General features: G+C 38.1%; 2 protein-coding genes across 2 annotated transcripts; one reads left to right on the top strand and one right to left on the bottom strand.

The window, feature by feature from the left end:
- Nucleotides 1–513: 513 nt before the first annotated feature.
- Nucleotides 514–4,491, bottom strand: LOC141003618 (Fc receptor-like protein 5). The gene is made up of 5 exons (XM_073475011.1): nt 4,451–4,491; nt 3,489–3,761; nt 3,148–3,408; nt 2,444–2,584; nt 514–890 (listed from the first exon to the last, which is right to left on the bottom strand). The coding sequence occupies exons 1-5, from the start codon at nt 4,479–4,481 to the stop codon at nt 859–861; spliced, it is 738 nt and encodes a 245-aa protein (XP_073331112.1). The 5' UTR covers nt 4,482–4,491; the 3' UTR covers nt 514–858.
- Nucleotides 4,492–13,786: 9,295 nt separating this feature from the next.
- Nucleotides 13,787–22,673, top strand: LOC141003681 (uncharacterized). The gene is made up of 10 exons (XM_073475100.1): nt 13,787–13,893; nt 15,141–15,167; nt 15,259–15,594; nt 16,392–16,409; nt 17,182–17,220; nt 17,687–17,710; nt 18,230–18,331; nt 18,515–18,541; nt 19,173–19,253; nt 19,426–22,673. The coding sequence occupies exons 1-10, from the start codon at nt 13,836–13,838 to the stop codon at nt 19,524–19,526; spliced, it is 813 nt and encodes a 270-aa protein (XP_073331201.1). The 5' UTR covers nt 13,787–13,835; the 3' UTR covers nt 19,527–22,673.
- Nucleotides 22,674–23,111: the final 438 nt, after the last annotated feature.

The following is a 23,111-nucleotide window of genomic DNA, read 5'->3' as shown; positions in this document are numbered from 1 at the left end:
TCATTAATACACTGTAAATGTATAATTAATGAAACTTCTATTAATATTAATTTCACTGTTAACAAACAATGACAAACATGACAAACCACTTATTAACCCATCTATTGTAAAGTTGCAACAGATGTTGATAACACTTTGTAAAAGATTACAATAACTATTAACTAAAGTTTATTTAGCCATTAATTAATCATGTTTTTTATATTGAAACAAAGAAACCATCAAAATACAGATGAACTCGCAGATGTCACCTGATATATTTTCTTAATTTAAAGGTTTTGATGCAGTTTAAAGGAGTTTATAAGAATCTACGGCACAAAACACGTAACGTTTGTGGATTCAGGACGAATGACGTAATAATTTGTGGCACATTTGGTCCAGATATTCAGCATTGCAGCCAAACTGACCCTTTTTCTCTGAAACACAACCTTTCTGTCTGTAAAAACAGGCACTCTGGTGGAGATCAGCTCCTTAAAACAGACACTTTTTATTAAAAAATAACATCCAGAAGGTCAAATTTATATTTTTTATTATCAGTTTTTGTCATTTAAACATCACTTTCATGTCAGCATCACATATACAAGATGATTAAAATAGATTTATAAAAAAGGATAAATAGTAAAAAGAATATATTATCATGTATAAAATGTATAAAAAGGTTGTTTAAAGGGAAAGGTTCACCCAAAAATGAACATCCAGTCATCACATCCTCACCCTCACACTGATGGAAAGTCAGGTGACGTTTTGTGTCCCACAAAGAACCAAAACATATAAAATGGCTCCACACAGCTCGTCTTATGCTGTGAAGCTCCAGAAGTGTCAAAGGTAATGTCAGTCGTCCTTCATCCCGGCACCAGACGATCAGACGCCTCCCCTCTTTGCCTCAGCTCGAACTGCAGGAGAAACCAGAGCAGACAAAGTTTTTAGTCGTCGTTGGCCTTCCTGTCAGTCGCCTCGACAAGATGCCCTCTTGCTATTTTTTCACTTCCCGATTCCTGCCAGGGTAGTTGTTGCCGTGACAACCGTCTTTGGCCTCAACCTGTTGCCCACAACCAGGTCGTGACACGGTTTCTAATCCTAAAAATCCCCTCCGAACATTTTTGAGGGCATTCGCTGAAAAGCTGATTTAAAAAAAAGCTGATGATGTGATTTTACAGTGTAGGTGAACTGGTAGCTTAGCTTCAGGGCTAGTGTTCAGACAGCCACATGGGCTTTAAACAGGGCTATCCTTAGCTCGAGGCTAACAGTTGACCCTGGCCTAATTTAGCCCCGTTTCACACTGACGCCTCTTAGCCTCGTGTTTAGTAGATTTTCTGGGGATGACCCCCCAATTAAAAAGTCATGCTGTTAATCTGTTCAGACAGCCTGCTGTACATTTCTCAAAGCTGGGAACACGTGTCCACATAGAGTGGTGTAATCTGTTGTCCCAAAACCTGGAAATGAGTTAGCATGTTAGCACGTCTGGGTCCCTCGTCTCAGTTAAATGTGTGAAATAAGGTGTGTGGTTCCCACAGGCTGAACATAGTCACACTTTTTGTTCTACGACATAAACTCATCATTAAATATCCACAGTTTAATTATAAAACTCTTCATGTGTTAAAAACAGTTAGCGGTTGCTAACAAGCGTCTAAATGAGACTACAGAGGTTGTCGGGGACATTAAACGTCCTCACAGCGAACACGGAGACTCATCTGCTCACTAGTCCGTCTTTACAGGCCACTTTAGTTACACACTGTTCTCACTCTGACTTTACAACTCGTACATTCATCAGTTTATAGAAAACCTGGATAGTAATTGTGCATTAAGACGCTCAGTGGTGGAGACGTTTAAGTCATGTGACCATGATGTCGTCTGTTTGTAGCCTAGCATTAGCTTTTTACTGCTACACATTTAATTTACGCTTCAAACATCACAAAGTCGTGTTCATCTGTGGAGATTATCTTGATGAACAGAACCTGGAAGGATCAGAAACTTGTGTTTGACACAGATTATTTTCTGATATAATCCAAAATACAATCAAAAATCTCACAGAGGAAACCAGAGTGATGCTAACTGACAAACATACATCATCGCTTCACCATGACAACAGCACATCCACCCCAGATATCAGATTACAAAAACCAAAGACTTCCTTCAGAGCAAAGTTCAGTTTGATGATAACATCAACATTACATGACTTCTTCACTACTTCAGATTCATTTTAACTTCTTGTTTATTAGCTTGTTACTGTAATACGGCCATGTTATGGAAAACTAGACTACAATCAGACAACTTCTGCTATAATATGATATCGTTATAAACCCATAAACAACACGTTCTTACCAGTCATATAGGCAAACAGCTGAGCTGAGTGCAGACAGGAAGTGAAAAGACAAAACTGTGAGCACTTCCTTCATCTGTAAAGGTCAGTAGAGGGATGACTGCACTCTGTTACAGCTGTTCTTACCTTTAGCCCACTTTCTGTAGGTGTATATAGCGAGGATGAGGATGGCAGTGTAGAGGATGAAGAGCAGGATGGTGGACAGCAGCCTGGCCAGAGAAATGAGAGGAGGAGTCGAAGTCGGGATGTTCAGAGGCTGAGGTCGGACTGTGAGGAAGAAAATAAGAGCTTCAGGCGTTTGTCATCAAGGTCTGCTTTCATTCAAATTTACAAGAGGACATAATGAAGCCTTTAAAAACTTCAATTCCAGCCATGTTTGTGACATAAAAGTTGTGTATTTTAAGCCAAAACCAAGTTGTTTTTGTGCCTGAAGCTAACACGACTGTAAAGGTACAATATGTAAGACTTTAAAACGTTCAAATATGAAGTAAAATTATCAACAGAATGTGAAGGAATAACAGTTTTGATGTTACTTGAAAGACATCTATGTGTTGCAGAGATATCCCCTGATGTTAGCATGCTAACCGGCTAGCCCCAGGTCTGAATACCTCTTTATCCCAGTGCTCCAAAGCACCAACTACTTGGTTATGTTTTAGGAATCAAAACTACTACTACTTTAGGAAAAGATCAGACTAGGCTAATATTTCACAACAGTAACCACGTGTTAGAGAGGCTAACGTCTCCAGCCTTTTTCTCGGGTCCCGACTATGACGTCACAAAAAAAAGACTGGTCAGTTGGATTTAAGGTCCTGGAACAAAACCAATGTCACCTTTGACTGTCAGCAAACTCTGCGGTGATGATCCGTTTCCTGGGTGTTCACACTTGTAGAAGCCTTCGTGAGACTTAGACACTTCCAGGAGGATCATCTTTCCTGCAGACTCAGTGCCGATGTAAACATCGTCTTTGTAGAATGCGGCGCTGAAATCTGAAGTAGTCTCAACTTCATCTTCGTCCTTGTGTAAACATCTAAGGGTCACTGTATCTCCCTCCGTCACAGGATGTAAAGGGCTCTCCAGGATCACAACATCATCTGAAATACAGAACCATACCTGACGATTAGTTTACAAAGTCTGTTGATGTAAACACAGCATCAGACACACGTGGATTTACCTGTCACTGTGAAGTTGACCGCGTTGCTGCGACCCCCCTGCTCAGACTCACACCAGTACAGCCCGGTGTCTGATGGGTAGGCGCTCTGGATGATGCAGGAGGACTCACCTGGGATCCCCCAGCCAAACGTACACACGGCAGACGTTGTAGTCGAGGTGTTTCTTTTCACTTTCCAGCTACTGGAGTCGTCTGTACATGTCAGATTGATGACGTCATACCGAAAGAACTGAGCATTGTTGGGAGTAACTCTCAGTGTGGCTTCAACTGGAAAACCTGACAAACAGGAAATAATAATAATGTAATGCAGTGTACGAGTACAGCTGATTATTTGTGTTAAATCTAGGCATTGCTGTGGTCAGTTGATACTGAGGTGGTAAAATTTAAAGCTGATTAATCAAGATTGCCCCAGTAAAAGAGAAAAATCACATGAAACGCAGCCTTGATGATAAAAATATTCACATGGTAAGTCATAATTATCAGATGAAAGTCAAAGTTATATGATAAAATGTGAAAATTGTGACATTAAACTTTAAAATAATGAGAGAAAAAGTCAAAATAATGAGATGAAAGGTCGACATTTTGGGATGAAATGTTGTAAAAATGAGATCAGTCATAATTATAGGCTAAAAACTCTAAATGATGAGATATGTCATAATTATGAGAATTATGAGATATAAAGTCATAAACGTGAGATAAAAATGCAAAATTATTAAATAAAATGTGGAAATAATGAAACAAAAAGTCAGAATTATGAGGTAAAAAGCTGAAATTTTGAGACAAAATATTGACGTCATGACGTCCTTCCGATGATTTTGCCTTTTTTTGATCTCTTAAAAATGACTTTTTAATCTCACGGTTTCAAGACAAGTCAATGAAAGTAAAGTGCTTTATTGGTTGGTAGATGAGCGGAGATGAAGAAAGAGCAGTCAGCAAATTGTTTTAAAAAAGGTCAAATTACTTACAGAGCATCAGGCAGAGAAGTGCGATCTCCATCTTGTGTCGATCTGTCTTCCTCTTTGTTAAGTTTCAAAGCATGTCAACCACATCCTGACAAACACAGGAAATCACAGGTATTTCTTCTGCAATGAAAGTAGCTCATGATGTGAACTTGCTTTAGCTCTAAGTTTTCAAAATACTTTTTACATCACAGACCCAGGCTTTAAGGGGACGTCAGCATTGATACAGTTATAAAAACATTGGAAAATTAAGTTTCACTGAGTTATGTACCACTAAAAGCCTCCACTGGAGATGTTTCACAGTTTGCTGATGATCTTGAACTATTTATCCAAAATCTCAATCCTTCTCCTCACCTGTATCACCTGCTTCAAAAACTTTAAACTCAACCTTATTATACAACAGTTTCACTGGAAACCATTGAATTAAACCACAAGAGAGCGATCTTTAAGTCAGACTTCAGTGAAACAGGATGTGGAACAACCGCATGAACCCTTTCGAAAGAAATACTGACTAAAGACGCAAACAAACACAGACTGGAAATTATCCTTAGTTTACAGCTGATCCATAGATAAACAAATCATTCTGGACGCATTTGAACACACAGGTTTTGAAGTATCTGTCTGTATCTGTTTCTGAGGTGAATATACACACGGTGGCCTGCAACTTAAAGGAATAGTTCACCCAAAAATGGAAGTTTTGGGAGAAGTTTTGTAGTCAACAAAACATTTCTGGACCTTCACAGCAAAAGTGTTGCAGCATTCTCCTACACAACATGCAGCTTGTATGTATCCACGTCTCCAGAATCCCAAATTGAGTTGAAAAGACGTTATTTTTCATCCTTTTTTATGCAGAAATCTTCACTGCAGCTGCCAAGCTAGAAGTTTTAGCAGGCACCCCATCTGATGTGGGTGCATGAGCTCAACCGCATGTCAAGGATGTAATAAACGTCTTTTCAAGTGAATATGGGATCATTCGTATGGAACCTTTTAATGTTTTTTTTGTCAGCAACTCTTTATGTGCAAACAACAGAGAGCTTATTAGCCTTACCTAGCTTGGTAGCATCCAGCTAGGTGGGGTTGTTCAACTCATTAGGCTCACTTCAGCTTTAGCCAAGAGTTAGCTGGAGTCAGGTACTGCCAAGATGGTGATGGCTTGAACGATCAACACTGAGCTTCCTTCTGGCTCTTCAGAAACCTGTGGGTGATGTCACTGTGGCTCTATCCACTATTTTTACAATCAGTGTTTCATTTTTGGTTGTTTTTTCCGTTTTAAAACAAGTCCCCTGCTACTTCAGTCGTTTAGGGGAATGCTGCAAAGCTGTTTCGCTGTAAAGCTCCAGAAATGTTTTGTGGGTTATGAAACTTCACCTGACTTTCCATCAACATTCAAATAATTGAATGAATGAAATGTTTCGGGTGAACGGTCCCCTTAGAAAACTCATGCAAATAGACAATACAACCACCTTCATAAAACATTTGCACTAATTTCACAACAAGCACAAGATTCAGAAAAAACGCTACAAGCTGAGAAACCACAAGCAAATACAAGAGGACAACAGCAACTGTTTCCAGGGGACGCTGAAACGTTGATAACACTTCCAAGAATCTCAGTCGCCATCCTCAACCACAATGTGTTTTCTGTGGTAAATGGACATGCATATATCTATGTATATTCTATATATGTTGTTTCCATGCTGTAGAAAGAAATGAAACCCTGCAGCCAACAGATCCAAAAACACCTGACCACAGGTCACCATGACAACACACTAATAGACAGTGACGTGACAGCCACAAAAAACAAAAAAAACAAAACAAAACAAAAAAAAAAAACACATCGTTCTTCTTACTAATTTCATTTCCCTGTCTGGGAAACAAAGGTCTGGTGTCCACACACCATCGGTCCGCCTCCCTGATTCTTCATCCATCTTCAATATTGTTAAACCTCAATAATTCTATTGATCCACTCAATCAATCCATAACATTAAGACATTTTCCATTTCAACTTTAATCTTCATTTTTAAGTTTTTCTCTATTCATTTTGATGTGTTTCTATGCCCCTGTAAACCACTTTGAATTGCCTTGTGTCTGATGTGCTGTATAAAAATCTTACCTTGCCTTAGGACCCCCTCTACTGGTGTGATGTAAGACCAGCAACTACCTCGACAGAATAGACTCTTCTAACACGTTGATACGAGTTTAAAAGGAACTCTCTCTGCAGTTGTCAATATGAGCACATTTATTGTGATCTTCATCTTTTTTACGACCTTTTCTGAGCCGAGTTGGCTCCATGTTGGTGTTGGTGACCTGTGTTGAGTGAGATGATATAGTTCACTGAGTGCTTTAACACAAAACTGCATGAGATTTTATTATCTTACCGACAAAGTGGGGCTTTCTTGACTCGAAATTATCTTCTGAATTGACAAACATCATGCGAGTGATTCATGGCACAATTCAACTTCTCCTCACTGACAACTGTAAAGAGTTTTTCTGAAATAATGGCGCGTTTTCATTGCATCTCCGATATGGGAAAGTGCATTGGAACGGTCTTCCAAGTCAGAAAGTCGGGCAAGTCCGTGTAGCCCGAGTTGGCCGACATAAACACAGGTGACATCACAGCAGTGTGGCGGCGCACACAGTGAACAATCACTTTTTACCTCTTCAGCAATTTTTACTTCATGTAGTGTTTGTTTTGTGGAACGTGCAGTAAATACAACCTTGTAGTTCTCATTTTCATTCATTCAGTTAATTGAAATTTCTTCCTCAAATCTCCATAGTGCACCTTTAAGTTTGTCTAAACTCTTTGTCATTCACCTTTTGGTGGTCTTCACATGGGGGGTATCTACTCTGATTTTATATCAATCCCACCATTACATTGCCTAAAATTGCACACATTGGAGAAGATACCTTTAAAAAATGCTTCTCTGTCCACACCACTTTCAACACAACGTGACGTAGGCCAGTGGTTTCAAAGAGAAAGTGAATCTTAAGCCATGGTGGCACAATATAAATATTGATGCAGGATACTGACATCATCATATCCACCATGTCTTAACATTCCCATACTCATCACAGGCAAGATGGCGTCAACACTGGTCGTGTGGTTGTCCTTTCTCTCTGTGGTGAGTGTCTCAGGTAAGTTTTAGCCTCAGAAATCAGATTTTCTCTTTGACTCTACTTTTGCAACAATAAAATCACGTCATGTTCACAGCTGACAGTGGGCTTTAAATGCCGCACACGGATCCTGTTATTCCTGTTTAGATGATCTCATAAAACTCCTCAATGATTTGCTGGCTCAGCTGGAATTTTCCATTGATGTGTTGGTGAAACAAGTCAGATAATAAAAAGATTTAGAGGAAGTGATTATCACTTTGATACCGGTATTTCCAACAGTGACTATAACAATACTGAACCAGAGGTTTTACTACATAAAGACTCATATTATAATCTGTATATATAAACAAGTGGTGGAGGAAGAACTCCTGTTTAATCTAGTTCAGATGTCTGTTCTAGACATTTAGGCACATGTGTTTATTTGTTTATTTAAAGCAGGAGTGTCAAAATGAAAGCACATCATAACAATGTCTTGAAGTAAACGTGCACGCTCGAGGATTTTTGCCATGTGTCAGTCAAAGTTTGCACAGGAATTGCACACAACTCTTTACAGTAACAGCACGCCAAAGTTAAACTAACTTAAACCAGAGACAGTAACCGGTGTAACATGCTACAACCAGGGAGCGAGGCAGATCACCACTGTGTGTTATAGACTGGGCCACAAAACCAAACCGAGTAATCACAAGTGAATCATCACGCTGCAAAGAGAGATGTCTGTTGCGTTCCCTCTGGAGCATATAGCCATGCTAAATAACACGACCCGCTTCTGAGTCGGTGGTGCATTTTATTTGCTATCATTTGCGCCCCTATAGTGTGGTTGAAAACACCAGCTTCAGACATGTGGTTAACACTTTAGTGACAATCAGCAGTACTTCATTTTAATTGGTCTACATTTCAGTTCACTGTTCAGACAGTGACACAAGAAATTATGAGTCATATGACTTTATTTTCATTATGGTTTATGGTGTGTTCAGGGACACTGTTTCAGTGTGTCCAGTTAAAGTGTAAGAGTGCACTTAGATGTTATGGCAGCTACATCAGTGTGTTCGATAACAACAGGGTTAGGGTTGGGGTTAGTGCAAGTACAGTGCTAGTACAGTGTGCAACTGTGCAAACTTGCCAATACCGTTTAAATTAAATAGTTTTGACTGGATTTGTTAATATAATGTGATGTGATGTATTAAGACTATCCAGATCGTACACAGCAACTTGTATTTCAGCTCTTTTTTTATATTTTCAGTGAACTATGTGGAATATCGCAATATGCATCGTATCGCAATGTATCGTGATATAATCGATTGTGACCCAGGTATCATGATGCGTATGGTATCGTGAAGTCCTTGTCAATACCCAGCCCAATTCATCATTTTCATCCGCCAATGTCTTCTTCAGTCTCTTCACCTCTGTCAGGGTTTCTGACAGGGACACCATTCACCGGATTACAAGACACTGTACCATCAACATGATTTAGAAGCTGTTATTTTTAAGGCAAAATAGTTACATAATGTTTTAATGACGCTAAATGCTATCTTTGTTTCTTCAGGACAGTCTGATGTGATTGGCTCAAATGAACCAGTTAGTGTTACAATCGGTGATGATGCCATCCTGCTGTGCCACCTGGAGCCCCCATTTGATGCGAAGACCCTAACGGTGGAGTGGAGACGTGGTCAAACTCGTGTTCATGTCTTCCGAAGTAGAGGGGATGATCCAGTTTCTCAGGACAAGAGCTTCAAAGGTAGAACTTCTCTTTTCCATGATGAGATGACCAAAGGAAACATTTCACTGACGCTGACCATTGTTACGGAACAGGATGCAGGAAAATACATGTGCTTTGTTCCCAATCTGAAGAGTCAGGTCAAGAAAGGCTACGTTACTCTCATCGTAGGTGAGTACAGATAAGCAAAACATTCAAATTTTAAAAGTTTTGGTCGTATGCTAGAAGTATATAAGGTCTTGAACAGTGTACTCAATTACAATTTAACACAACTTTTCAGCAAAGCCAGGGGAGAAAGGAAACAAAGAAAATCAGAATGATAATCCTCGTAAGTAAATATGTTGAACATCTACTCCAACTTTGGGTCAGAATTTATCACATATTTTGATATTTATTTCATTTTTATCCACAGAACCACGACCAGGGAATGATGGTAAGTTAAGAAAGTCCTGTGTTTACTGTACATGCTGCTAAAAAAATGAATCCAGTACTGAATATACTATCCTGAAATACCATGGGGTCCCTATAAATATTGTAAAACAGTTAACAGAAATATCAAAAACTAACCATAATTTCAATAAAGCTTCCACATGTAGGCTAATGGGTTTTTTCCACTCTACTTTTGGCTCCATAATCAGTTTAACTGTGCTGAGTTAAGTATGTCCTCTGCATAGATGCATGCAGTACGTCGTAGCCTGAAGTGCACCTCCCTAGAAACGACAGCAAGAATTGTGATTGGTCTGCTTGGTAGGATCACATTTTCCGTCTTCCCTTTCAGTGCTTAGCGGCGGTGCAAATATCAGGGATTGTGACCTGTAGTTTCCCCAGTTAACACACCACCCTCTTCAGCTAGTGCAGTCCTTTCTGATCAGCCAGCTGCTGCCCTTCTTGGGTTATATCGCTCCTCTGGAGCCGCTTTTCAATACTGGAGTGTCTCCGGACAAGAAAGCAGACAGGCTAGTTGTCCGAAGGGCTGGCTGACACATGTCGAGCAGCAAATACAAATTTAACGCATCCATAGTTTGCAGAAACGTACAATGCCAACACTTTAGTCTGATGACTGGTCTGAATATCTGATCATTTCAATAAGTTGTTTTCAGATTTTTCTCAGCAGATTGTTCTGATATTTCAGGTCAATATTCTTAATGATAATACTCTTGTGTAATGAAAGAGATAACAGTTTTAGTGGGACAGGCTGCCCCTCCAAGTCTTTATTATGACCATTAACAGTAGAAGTGGGTGTAGAAAATGCTGGATGGATGTTATCTTGGAGCCCACAGTAAAGAACTAATGTTGACATCTTTCCTCTCTTCTTCCAGGTGCTGTAATTGACCTTGCAGTTGCCATTGCTACATCTGCTGTTGTTGGATTTGCTATATTGTGGTGCCTGAATGGGACAGAACACTAGATTACAATTTTCTTCTGTCTTAATTTCTCAGGTCAGGTTTTATGCCTTTGCACAGGCAATAGCTGTGTCCAGAGGCCTTTTGTTTTCAATTTGTCCATCCCATTCTGGCCAACGCAATCTCAGGAACATCTAGAGGGAATTTCTCTTGGCCCCATGGATGCACTGATTAAAATTATTGGTCAAAGGTCACTGTGACCTCACAAGACTCATTTTTGGGCATAACTCATGCATTCATGCGCCAATTATGATAAGTGATTTCATATACAAAAGGTCAATTTCACTGTGACATGATAATGCGCTGATAAATCACTTTTCTAGCCTTAAGTCAGCACCAAAACTCAGGAACCAAAGGGAGGATTGTGACCATACTTCACATTTGGTCAGATACTAAATTGGTTACACTAATTTTCGTTGTCTGCCTTCAAACTGTGCTGGTTGTAGAGATCATCTGCACTGTTGAGTTGAAGGTGTGTGTGAAGCATCCAACATCATAGCTGGGGTTACTTCTGTAACCTCACTACATCAGTAAGTTGAAAGAACTCGCTGTTGACTTCTGGTTTCACACTGGACACGAACAGTCCCCATCACCCATCCCCGTCCTCCTTCATAAGCTGTCATTTCCCGCTGTATTACTTCACCTGACTTCCTCCTTTGCTTCCATAATAGTGACTACAGCCACTAGAGTCGCCACTTACCAACAAACGTAAATGTGTGTTGTAATAAGATGCTTCCATATCAGCTAACTTACTTAAACTTAAATGTGGTCATGGTTACATATATGTTTTTGTATACAACACGTGTTCTCATATGTCTAAATTCTGTACGTTTTTGTATATTTTGCTTTATTACTGTTTTATTGTGGTGTGGTACATTTTGTATATGTTTTTATGTATTGTCGTTATTTGCTGTTTTTATGTACAACCCTGTGTGGCATGCTTTGTGATACCAGACTATAATTAACTGTGACTTCAATTTGACTTGACTCGCAAAAACGCTGAATTATTCCAGGATTTTAGCTCTGATTTTGTGGCACTATATTAAGCTAACACTGTTATCCAAAGGGACATACAATAAGGGCATTCTCACATGTGGATACAAAACAAACACAGGAAGAATCAGTCCGTGTACATCAGCTACATCTAGTCAGCTGAATTGTGTAAAGTTAAAGTTGGTGGATGGTTGAAACTAGTGAGAGCAGCTTTTTGTTAATAGCCTCAGATGAGATGTTTTAGACCTACAGTAGTAATTCTTTCAGGCTACTATCCCATTGCACCCTGTGCCACCATGCTGGGTTTATTTTTACAAAAATACAACTTTATATCTGTCTAAATGATCAGATTCAGTACCTCATCCTTGTCTCCATGCTCGTCTGTAACACAGTATAACCTTTCATTCATAACATGTAGTTTTCATTGTTATTCTGTGTAAGGAGATTTATTAGTGGCTCTGTTGGGTTCGGTACTACAGGTTCACGGTCACTTTACTATGAGTACATTTACATTGTAAATTCATTCAAATACACAAGCTACAAAAATAGATGCATGTGTTCTCACATATAACACGGAGCAACTTTGCATATTCCAGCAAAATAAAGAAAGGTCACTGAAAAGGTCTTACCTGTTGTCAAATGACCCAAAAACTAGAAAATAATATATCATTTTTTAGAAAATAAAAAAACACATATCCTAATTAACTAATAAGATATTTGACTTCTAATTCAGTATAATAGTGTCTCAGTATATTGCACATTTTAGGTCTAATGCATGATATTCAGTTAGTAATTACAGCGTGATATAGGTGTTTTATTTGCATCGTTTATAATGAGGATATATATATCAGGGCTGTCAAAGCTAACACAATAATAACAAAATTAACAAATTATATAATGTTTTTGGCGCTTGACAACTCTACATGTCGATTAACATTGTTCAGTTAACCTTTATGAGTGTGAAGTTGGACACTTCATTGTGTTAGTATCACCGAGGAATGTTACATTCAGGTCAATAAGCCCATCTGTTGTTGCTTGTTAGATAAGATAAGAGATAAAATAAGCCTTTATTGTCTCCCTTAGGAGAAATTTGTCTTGGGCATTCGAGAGAACACAGGTGACACAGCAGCACACAGTCTCTCCATATACACACAATGTGCACATATACATAAACAATCACACTACAGTTAACTGCAGTCAACACATAGATCCATATACACACAAAAAAAATAATACACAGCCAAAATATTGCACATTACAACTGATAGAAAATGTGAGATTAATTTTGCGAATAATCATCATAATCTAACATATATCTGATACATGTTTTATATATATAACAACGACAATAATAATAATAATACTTCTACTACTAGCTACTAATAATAGTAACAAGTTAGCTGCTCCTTTATTGACCCCATCATAGGTTGTCTTCCCCTCTGCTCAGTTCTGCAAAACAACATGCATGAATGTGATGATGAAAGGATGAAAAATGTGAAACTGTCAAGCTCTTCCTCATTTATGTTCCTCATTCGGGAGCAGATTCTCACAACAAAGACGACCAGAGGAACTGACTTTCCTGTCAACATGTAGGGAATCATGTGACTCCAGTTTTCTCTTACTGTCTGTTCCCAGGGTCACCAACAACCAATGCACTTGACTTTTTATGTTAATTTTGACTTGTTATCTCATAATAATGATTTATGTCCTAATTATGACTTTTTGTGTCATAATTTGTACTTTTAATCTCAAAATTTAGATTTTTTTTATCTAAAAAAATTGAATTTTTATCCTAATTTTGACTTTTTATCTACAATGTTTGACTTTTAATCACACTATTTTGACTCACAATGGAAATATCTTTCCATCAAGCTTAGTTTCATCTTTTTGTTTTCTTTAACTGAGACTCCTAAAAAGTTAAGATTACAACTCAAACTCTGGCCACAGCTCTACATTTTGCATAAAACAAAATAATGTTAATATTATTGTTGCCATTTATTTACTTCTTGCGACACCGAGCTCCGCCGAGAAACAGAAAGTAAAGTTTAAGTTTCAAGTGTGTTTTGGGCAACGCCCCACGAGAACACGGAGGTATTTAACCAACATGTTCGTCTTGAGATCATCTTCAGTGTGAGATCAGCTCCTAGAGACGCAGATCTGCTCCTAATCCATGAGGATGAAGTTACCTGTCGCGGTGCTGCTGTCCTGTCTGTCCCTCAGCCTCACAGGTAAGTTTCTGTCAGAACCGTGCAGGTCAACGCTGCTCAGTCTGAGAGAAAACATCTGTGTGGTCAGTTAAACATGTATCGTTCAACCAATCAGTTCAAAATGGGAGCTTAACAATTTGTTTATTACTACACGTGCTTGTTGAAAACTCTTGTCGATATATATTTAATCTCCAGAAGTGACTGACTGGTTTAATTCCTGCTCAGCTGATGTGAAACTGGTTCGTCACGACTCACTGGATTTCTCATTGAAGCGGAAAGACGTGACAGATAAGAGACGTGATAATGTGAAATAACATGTAAATATAAATATGCTCTATATGAAAACATTTTTACACATTTATTTTTTTCATGTATAACGTTTGCCGAATTAACAAACAGGCCCAAATAGTTAAGAACTTGTTGTAGACTGCGTTTCACAACGTTGTTACAGTTTCTTCTAACGTAACACGTTTCAAAATGGAGCCTTTTTTAAAGGGAGTCCGGCGAAGACAGGCTTTTATAGCAATGTCGGGAAGAAACTGACACTTTTCACAATTAAAGACACCAGACGAGTTTACCAGAAGGCACCAGTGAGTCAAAACCAACTCTGAGTCACAGAATCACTGGAGTTGTAAAGGAGTCTGGGATTATGTTTCTTTTAACCTGTTTATATCACCCATTACAATGAAAAAGTCATTATTTGTGATTAAAATAATGGTTGTTGGTGATGTATTACCCCCTCAGATCTGTGATGAGACTTCTTTGATGAGAGCTCAGGCCCCACATTAAAGGGATGACTCACCCAAAAATGTTTTTTCTTCTCCAGCTGCTTCAGTTGTTCAGCTGCAACTCTGTTTTACTGTGAAGCTCCAGAAATGTTTGTGGACTATGAGATTTTACCTGACTTTATATCAGCATTGAGATGATGACAGGATTTACATTTTTGAGATGAATTGCTGTCATATATATTTTCCTAATTTCTTAAAATTTTGACTGCACTTTCTCCCCCATTCTTGTGCAGCTAGCTCACTCATAGCTTTAGCATCTCCAACAGCAATATATTCAGTCTGGTGGAAGAGTCCCAGGTGGAGGTGCTGGTGGTCCTTATACTGACGTCACTGTTACTGGTGCTCGACATGTTTTTGTATAAATTTGAGGTGCCAGGATAATTTACATCTACTTACAATGATTTATAACAATTTGGGTATGTTTTGCACGTAGAATGTAGTCACATATTTTGATTTTTTGTTTAATTTTTTCCCCCACAGACCAATCGGATCCCAAACAGGATGAAGGCAAGTCAAACATAGTTGTCTTTACTGCACTCCATAATGTAAATGCAGGTATGATGACTTAAAATGATAAAAGATTTATGTCTTGTTAAAGGAAACCCAAAAATAATTTGCCCAAAGAGCCAGGAAGCTACAGTAGGAGAGGACGTCACTTTGGACTGCTACTTCCAGCCTCAACAAGATGTGACGAAAGAAAACTTTGAATGGAAGACGGAGAAGAAAGAACTTGCCCTCGTCTACAAAAGTAGAGATTTTTCTGCAGCTGATCAGGCAGAAAAGTTCAAAAACAGAGCGTCTCTTGGTAGTGATGGGAATCTAACAGAGGGGAAAATTCCACTGAAAATCACAAACGTTACGAAGGCTGACGAGGGAACATATAGCTGCTTCTTTGTAGAAGGGCGAAGATCCTGCAAGATTCAACTCATTATTGGTAAGTAGTACAGTGTATCTCATACTTTACTTGATGTATTGGTAAAAAACACAGTATAAATCAATCACACAACTACTGTGAATATTTTTCAGACGAATCTCATCTTCTGTATATTCATCAGATTTCTCAAACGATCAAATATTGATATCAGTTTGGCCTCAAAGTTCCAGTTTTCTAATGGTAAATTGTCTCGATATCTCAACATGTTGGCCTTTGGTTTCCCAAGCTGTATGATGCTGATGTATATATGTTAATTCATGTTCTTCTACACATTGAGAGCTCTCTCACACACACAGTTAGACTCATACAGTAGTCATCATTTGGAGTAAAGCAGCTGTCCTCCTGATAAATCTTGACATCCTGTCTAAAAATAGTTATTTCAGAAGACAGAAGTTGATTTCTTTTCCCTCTGGAGAGTGCATGGAAATGTTTAAAATGACTGAAAACAGGCAAGTGTGCTGTAAACCCTGTCTCACTGTCTGAATAATTCACCTTTTAAAAAGCAGGAAAAAAATATTATATATATATATATATATATATATATATATATATATATATATATATATATATATATATATCTGTATAATATAAAATACTGCACCTTTGACTTCAGACCAGCTTTTTGTTGGTCTTGTAGGTTTTGTAGATGGAGCCTTTACACTTGATCAAAAATGTGATGATGAAGACGTGTTCAGTGATGCAGTATTCTTCTGTTAGTTGGATGTAATTGGCTATCATGAACCAATTAAAGTATTCATGATGCAATTGTTCTTTCTCCCTTTGTTCTTTCCTGACAGTGCAGCCAAATAAACCTGGTGAGTAGTTGAGTTTGTTCAGCAACAGTTTTGCCTTTATCGTTATTTGAATATGTGAAGACTGGGCTGAGATTCATCAGGTGAAACTTCAAATGTATGATGATGCGTCAGATTCGTAAAGACCCATTTGTTTGCTGTTGCAGATCAAAATGTCAACTTTAAATGTGAGAGTCAGTGCTGTATTTAGAACTCAGTTGTTACAGGTTTAAGTATTTATTTAACCTTTGCATTACCAGGAAGTCAATTTTTACAACCCAGATTAACCAATTTGCACATTAGATGGTTTGATCTCTGTGTTGTCCATTAATTTCTCATTATGGACTCCTCGAAGGGCATTATCTTGCTTATACCACGGTCACTTATCAACTCCCCCCCCCAAAAAACAACCATTAATATCATTACGATTATTCTTACGTGTTTTGCAATCAAAATATAAAGTTATCCCTGAGCACTAACTCCCTGGCAACACCTGAGTGTTTGACTAAAAGGAACAATCATACAATCCCATAAGGTTCTTATGTAACGGAAACATTGTTCACTACTCCAGTAAATAGGAAGGACCTTAGATATGACTTCGCAACTAGTCTATTACAAGGCGCTGATTGACAAGATGTTTCTCAGGTGATACCATCAGTCAGCTTGAGTCGCGCTGAGACAAACAAGTTCATGCCTCTGAAACATTTTCAGAATGATGATAAAATAAAGTGAAATTCTTTACAATTTGTCTTTTCTTTCCTGAGTAACTTTGCAACCTTTGTCTTTTCTTTAACAGGTGATAAAGTGGTTCAATCCCCCAACCCGACACTCAAACGTAAGTCAATGCTTAATCATTTCAAAATGTTCTAAAATTGATCCAAATACTTAGGTATATTAAAACATGAATACATATTCAAAGTCAAATGGTGTCTTCGTCACCTGGTGTGCTATTGGTAGGAGGAAAGAGAGGACTTTTGAAATAAAGGTAGCTGAGGTGAAGCTGGTAGCCTGCAGACTGTACATCTAACACATACTGTACTTTAGCTGTAACACTGCATGTTTTTCTCTTCCTGGCTTGACTCCAGTATCCTTATAAAATGTGCTCTATATGAGCAAACTCCTAATATTTGTGTAACAGCAGTGGATGGAAATGTGCTTGAATTTCCCATCTTCTGGTTATTTGATCAAAACGTGAACTACATTTGAATAGAAACCTGGCTATATTTGTATCTCTGCCTTTATACTGTGTACTCATGGAAAACTTTGTTTTTCTGTCATTCTGTCCCTCATTTTTTCTGTAGCGACAGATCCACCAAAGAACAACAGTAAGTACTTGAGTTTGTTCAGCTGGAACAGTTTTGCCTTTATCAGTGTGGTCTGAGATAACAGATGAGGTGATTATTTGTAAAGGTGCTCCAACCGAATGGCCACTGATCGTTATTGGCTGATATTAATTCTAAATCATTTGATCGGTCGTCTCTATACAGGCTGATCAGAAGAGCCAATCAAATAAACCGCAGGGCTCGACGCTAACAGCGTCCCGGCGTCCCCCAGTCAGGGACGACAGAAAATGTAATGATAGAGAGTTTCTGCTCAGAGTAGCATGAAGGGCTAAACAGTGAACTTCAGTTTAATGTGACAAAACAACAAGTTACTAGTTACAAGACATTCAGCTGAGTGCAGTTTGGAGGTAGAAGTACACTTCTCAAAATGAGACTCAGACTCCTGCCTATCTCTGTGTGCATTGTGACCCCTGAGCAGAAGAAGTGGGTGTAAAAAATGGATGAATAGATGTTGTTTTAGATGCAGAGTGAAGAACAAATCTTGACATATTTCCTCTGTAGTTTCAGCGGGCGCCATAGCTGGTCTTGCTGTTGGTATTCCTATTGTGCTCGCTCTCATTGCTGCCATTGTTACCGTTATATACCGTTACTGTCAAACGACCAGTAAGTCTTACATTTCTTCTCTGTTCACTTATATAATCCTAAATGTATGCTTTTTCACAATTTTGCACAAATGTATTGAATTATTAAATATCACTTGTTCATCTGTAATCATAACACAATCAGTTGTTTGTGTGTAATTTTAACACAATATAACACACTATTTATTTATTTTTTTACCCACAGACACTACGCCAGAGTCAAATGATCCTGGTGAGTAAAACCTTTAATGCACAGGCTATTATAACTCCTGTGCCATTTGTCTGTACAGTCACACAGTTTATTTGTAATTATAAACAAATTCAGCTGAATACTGAGCAGCCGTTTCAACTCGAATGTGAATTAAAAAGATCATTTTCAAGTCAATAAACTCGTTCTCATAAAGATAGTAAAACCTCCTTTAGTTTTGTATTAAAGCACTCAGTAAACTACTTTGTCTCATTCAACACTCAACACCAACATGGAGCCAACTGGGCTCAGAAAAGATAGTAAAAAAGAGGAAAATCACAATAAATCTGCTCATATTGACAACTGCAGTTATGTGAAACGAGAGTTGGTTCTGGTTCAGTTCTGTGAGCTGCTGATATACAGGAGCAGCTCCACAATGTTTAAGTTACGGGTTTTGGTGAGCGTTTAACGAGACGAGCGCCAAAAGACTACCAGATGGAGACGATGGGACAGGTTAAGCTAGCAGCACAAGATGGAGATGCCAGGCGGATAACGCTGCCGTTCAAGTTTATGAATCAAGTCGATGAACTGTATGGCGTATAAGCTGTGTGATATGAAGTGCTTTGCAAATAGTATGTTGTGACATCACCTAAGTGTGAGACACTTTGTCTTGTAGCCCCTGAGAAGCAGCCGCTGAACAGCGAAGGAGAGCTGGTGCCAGATGGCAAACATGCGCCCTCATCACCAGAGCGGCCAGGTAGGATCGTTCAGTCATCATTAATAATATAAAGAGTATGGTCTGGACCTTGATGATTAAAACACTCTAGATTGAAATCAATGATTAAGTAGTTTTACTCATCTAGACTTGACGAGGCTAATAACAGAAATGAGCCATTTTGAAAGATTAATAATCTGTTTGTGCCATTTAGGTACACAAGAAAGGAGAAGAGGCCACAGGACAACGGACGAGAACACGCCTGAGACGTTCAGACTGAAGAGCATGGGAAACCCCAGTGACAGTGGTACTTGAGCCCAACTCTTGTTTGTTTGATGGCGACCAAATGTAAAGAGGTTTTATTCCATCCAAATATTTTCTTACCAGGGGCCTCCACTAAAACATCCTGCTTGATGGACTTTATTAGAGCCTGCCACCCATCATCAGGAGTGTTTACTGGCATTGTAGGTTTTCTACACTGTAAAATATATTTGTTTTAATAATCTGTAAAGCAATCAACAAACAAACAAGCTAACAAGGTAGCCAGTTTATCAATAAAGTATCTATGTCAATGCCAACAAAAACTGGCATCTTTTTCCCAAATGTCCACTAGATCTATTTCAATAATATGTTTAGTCCAAAATACAGTATTCCATGACTGAACAGTGACAAAATGGCAAAAATAACAGCGATCGCGGGTGCTTTTTCATGTTTTAATCTCAAAAAAAGATGTTAGGTGCTTCTATGCCAACCCTAGAGCCTGCATCATCCAATGGGTGATTGTGTGGACAATTTTTGATAGGATTTGGGGTACCGTGTATATTTTTAAAATTATTACTTTACAATCTTTTTTAGTGTTTGTATTATTTTCTGTATGTTGATGATGTGTTTTTCCTAAAACGCTGTGATATCTCAACATTAATTTGGTGGAGGCAACATTATGTGATATCTTTGAATTATAACATATATCTTTAAATTGTGTAATGTAAACAACATATTCAAAATGTATTACAGCAAGTTTGCATCACATGTTTTCTTTAAACTATGAAAATAAGTCCTCTCTGGGGAAATTAACGCTCAATAATGCATGCTTGGAAGTATGTGATCATTAGAGATGGGCAGATGATACCAAAGCTGTGAGTCACAGTCACTGTTTCAACATGTTGTGCCGGAGCTTGTTTGAAGAATATCAGTCAACTGATGGCGTGTGAAGCTTCAAACGTGATAGTTTTAATGGTTTGTTGGCGTAACGATGCGGTTGGCACATCAGTGGGATAAGAAGAGAGCAGAATAACTAAGAAATGTGACGATGTATATTAGAAATACATAATCATACGTAACATTTCCTCATATCAGGTAATGATTTAATAAAAATGAGGTTAAGTTAATGAATATTTCTCTCTGATCATGTGTGACTCATATGAAATATCTGGCTATCTTTTCCCTTCTTCAAGGGTGGTGCCTCGAGGTGATAATTAAAAACTATCCCTGATAATCATGAATTATTATTGATAGCCAAGTTAACCCAAAACTCCCTGTTAATGTTGCATGAAGCACTACATATGGTGCCCCGTGTGAGGGAGTGTACACTAAACTACATTATTAGCAACACAAAGGTTTCTTGGACTGTACGCATTCAGCCTAGTCTTTAATGGCTGTTTTTTGTTTTAAAGCCACCACATATCGCTGTGTTTGCTGCACAGGTCTTCATCTGCCCATCACTTCTGATCATGTCTCTTTAGAAATGTATTATTATTTCGTTTTATTAATTAAAGACAGACAGAAAAGTCAGAATTCTGAGAAAGAAAGTGAGGTTTATAGGTAACCAATGTAAATACTGGTTTTCATTGTTCTATCATTACACTGTGCAATCAGAGTGTACTTCATAATGACAGCTCACCTCTGAACTGAGCCACTTACTACATAAGGAATATGTCCTGCCTCCATCAATCTACAGATACACGGTGCTACGACTCAACAAGGTTAGACTGAAGCACTCCTTTGTGCAACAAACACAGAGTTTAATCCCAGAGTAAACACACATTAAGGCTGGATGTATGTTGTCCTCTGTGACCGTAAAGTTATGTTGACTTGTATGAACACTTGTGTTTAATGTTTTTGTCTATCTCGTGATGTTTCTGTAAACGGAGCAGCTGTGAATGCAGAACACATTTTCACAAAGTATTTCTCCATCTATCTGAAGCAGCAAACTTTTCTATTTCCAGTTTGATATTTGTGTCTTTCTTTTCACTGGTGTAATAATTGTTTAAGCACTCCACTTTACTTTAACAGTGTTCTGGTGTAAAACTGTCAAAAATTGAAAATATAATTATTCTTCTAATGTGTTTCCAAAAAAGTTTATTCAGTCACTACACCGATCTGAGGCTTGTAAGAGTTTTACTTTTTCTATCTACTGTTCGGTCTGTTGGATTAGTGACAGCAGGTGATGTGTTCTCCTGTTTGTCCTCATGATGGCGCTGTACACAATGAGAAACTTTCTACTGATTCACAGAGGAAACTGTAGTGGAGGAGGAAGTATTCAGATCAGCAAGTAGCAATACAGCACTGAAAATACTCCGTCACAAGTAGAAGTACTGCATTTAACCTTACTTAAGCAAACATCTGTAAGTTTTATCAGCACAATGCACTTAATGCAAAATGTAAAAGTATTCATAGTGCAGTAAAATGTTTCCTATGACATCGGATGTTTGTGGATTAATATTCCTGCTGCATTAATGTGTTGCTGTAGATGTTTAACGTTGAGCTTCTTTATACACAACTGTGTAGTTTAACGTACAGCGGTGCATCATCGTCATCTCGGTGTAGCACACATCTTTATATCCATCGATTTAAGGGCATCATCAGGAATGTAGTTGTTTTTCTCGAGTGGCCACTGTGTTTGATTTTTGTATATCATGTTTTATATGTTGTGTTTTCCTTTTGTACAACTGCAGCGATTGATTGTAATCTCAATGTGACTTCCTGGTAAACTTCATAAAATAAAAATAAAAATGGTTCGGAAAAGAAACAGGTGAAGATTATTTGTACTGACACAAAGTTCTGTTACATTAAACCTGCTGTGAAAGGTGATTGTTGTCAGTAACTAAGTACATTTACTCAAGTACTGTACTTAAGTACAGTTTTGAGGTAGTTGTACTTTACTTGAGTATTTTTATTTTCTGCTACTTTGTACTTCCACTCCATATTTTGGAGGCAAATATTGTACATTTTACTCCACATACATTTTATCTGATAAGTGTAGTTACTTTGTAGACTACACTCTGCATCAGTGGAACATTGTTAATCAATTTCTTTATCAACAATCAAATAAAAATACACAATCATTGGTTAAAATGTACTTTTACTTTTGATACTAACGGACATTTATTTTTAGATACTTTTACTTGAGTACTATCTGTATGTGTCGCTTTTCACTTTTACCAAAATAAAATTTTAACTTGATATCTTTACTTTTACTCATCAATAATTTAATCATGACTTTGATTGAAAGTTGTGTTATGTTTTGTTGCTGTTGGCTCGGTTGTTGAGACTCAACCCTTCAACAGGATCCAACATGTTTTATCCAGACTTGTCTCCTCACAGCTGCTCTATCTGTGAAGAGCAGTGACAGTTTAAACACACAACAGAAAACAAAAGTGTCCAATAACAGACTGAAGATGATCTGATAACCAGCAGCAGACCCGATGCAGTAACACTGTGTATCCTGACATGTTGGTGAAATCTTTGATTTTATTTCTTCGAAACAGAACAGGACTTAAAGATTATTTACAGTGGTGCACAGTAGCTAAGTACTTTACTGAAATACTATTTTGAGGTACTGTGGGGGAAAATACTGACTGATTAAGCACTTCTCTCAGTTTGGTTCACTGATCTTATCCA

Source organism: Pagrus major, chromosome 10, assembly GCF_040436345.1.
Source record: "Pagrus major chromosome 10, Pma_NU_1.0".
Taxonomy (NCBI): domain Eukaryota; kingdom Metazoa; phylum Chordata; class Actinopteri; order Spariformes; family Sparidae; genus Pagrus; species Pagrus major.
Note: the sequence above shows the minus strand (reverse complement) of the source record. Positions and strands in the feature narration are given on the sequence as shown.

What these genes read in the sequence shown, in the direction of transcription:
- LOC141003618 (XM_073475011.1), bottom strand. Translation starts at nt 4,481, where the DNA reads ATGGAGATCGCACTTCTCTGCCTGATGCTCT. An exon ending in ACTTCTCTGCCTGATGCTCT is followed by an intron (nt 3,762 to 4,450) that starts GTAAGTAATTTG and finishes CCTGTTTGTCAG; the next exon opens with GTTTTCCAGTTGAAGCCACA. An exon ending in GAGTTTGCTGACAGTCAAAG is followed by an intron (nt 2,585 to 3,147) that starts GTGACATTGGTT and finishes TCTTCCTCACAG; the next exon opens with TCCGACCTCAGCCTCTGAAC.
- LOC141003681 (XM_073475100.1), top strand. Translation starts at nt 13,836, where the DNA reads ATGAGGATGAAGTTACCTGTCGCGGTGCTGCTGTCCTGTCTGTCCCTC. An exon ending in AGATCCACCAAAGAACAACA is followed by an intron (nt 17,711 to 18,229) that starts GTAAGTACTTGA and finishes TTTCCTCTGTAG; the next exon opens with TTTCAGCGGGCGCCATAGCT. An exon ending in CTCATCACCAGAGCGGCCAG is followed by an intron (nt 19,254 to 19,425) that starts GTAGGATCGTTC and finishes TGTGCCATTTAG; the next exon opens with GTACACAAGAAAGGAGAAGA.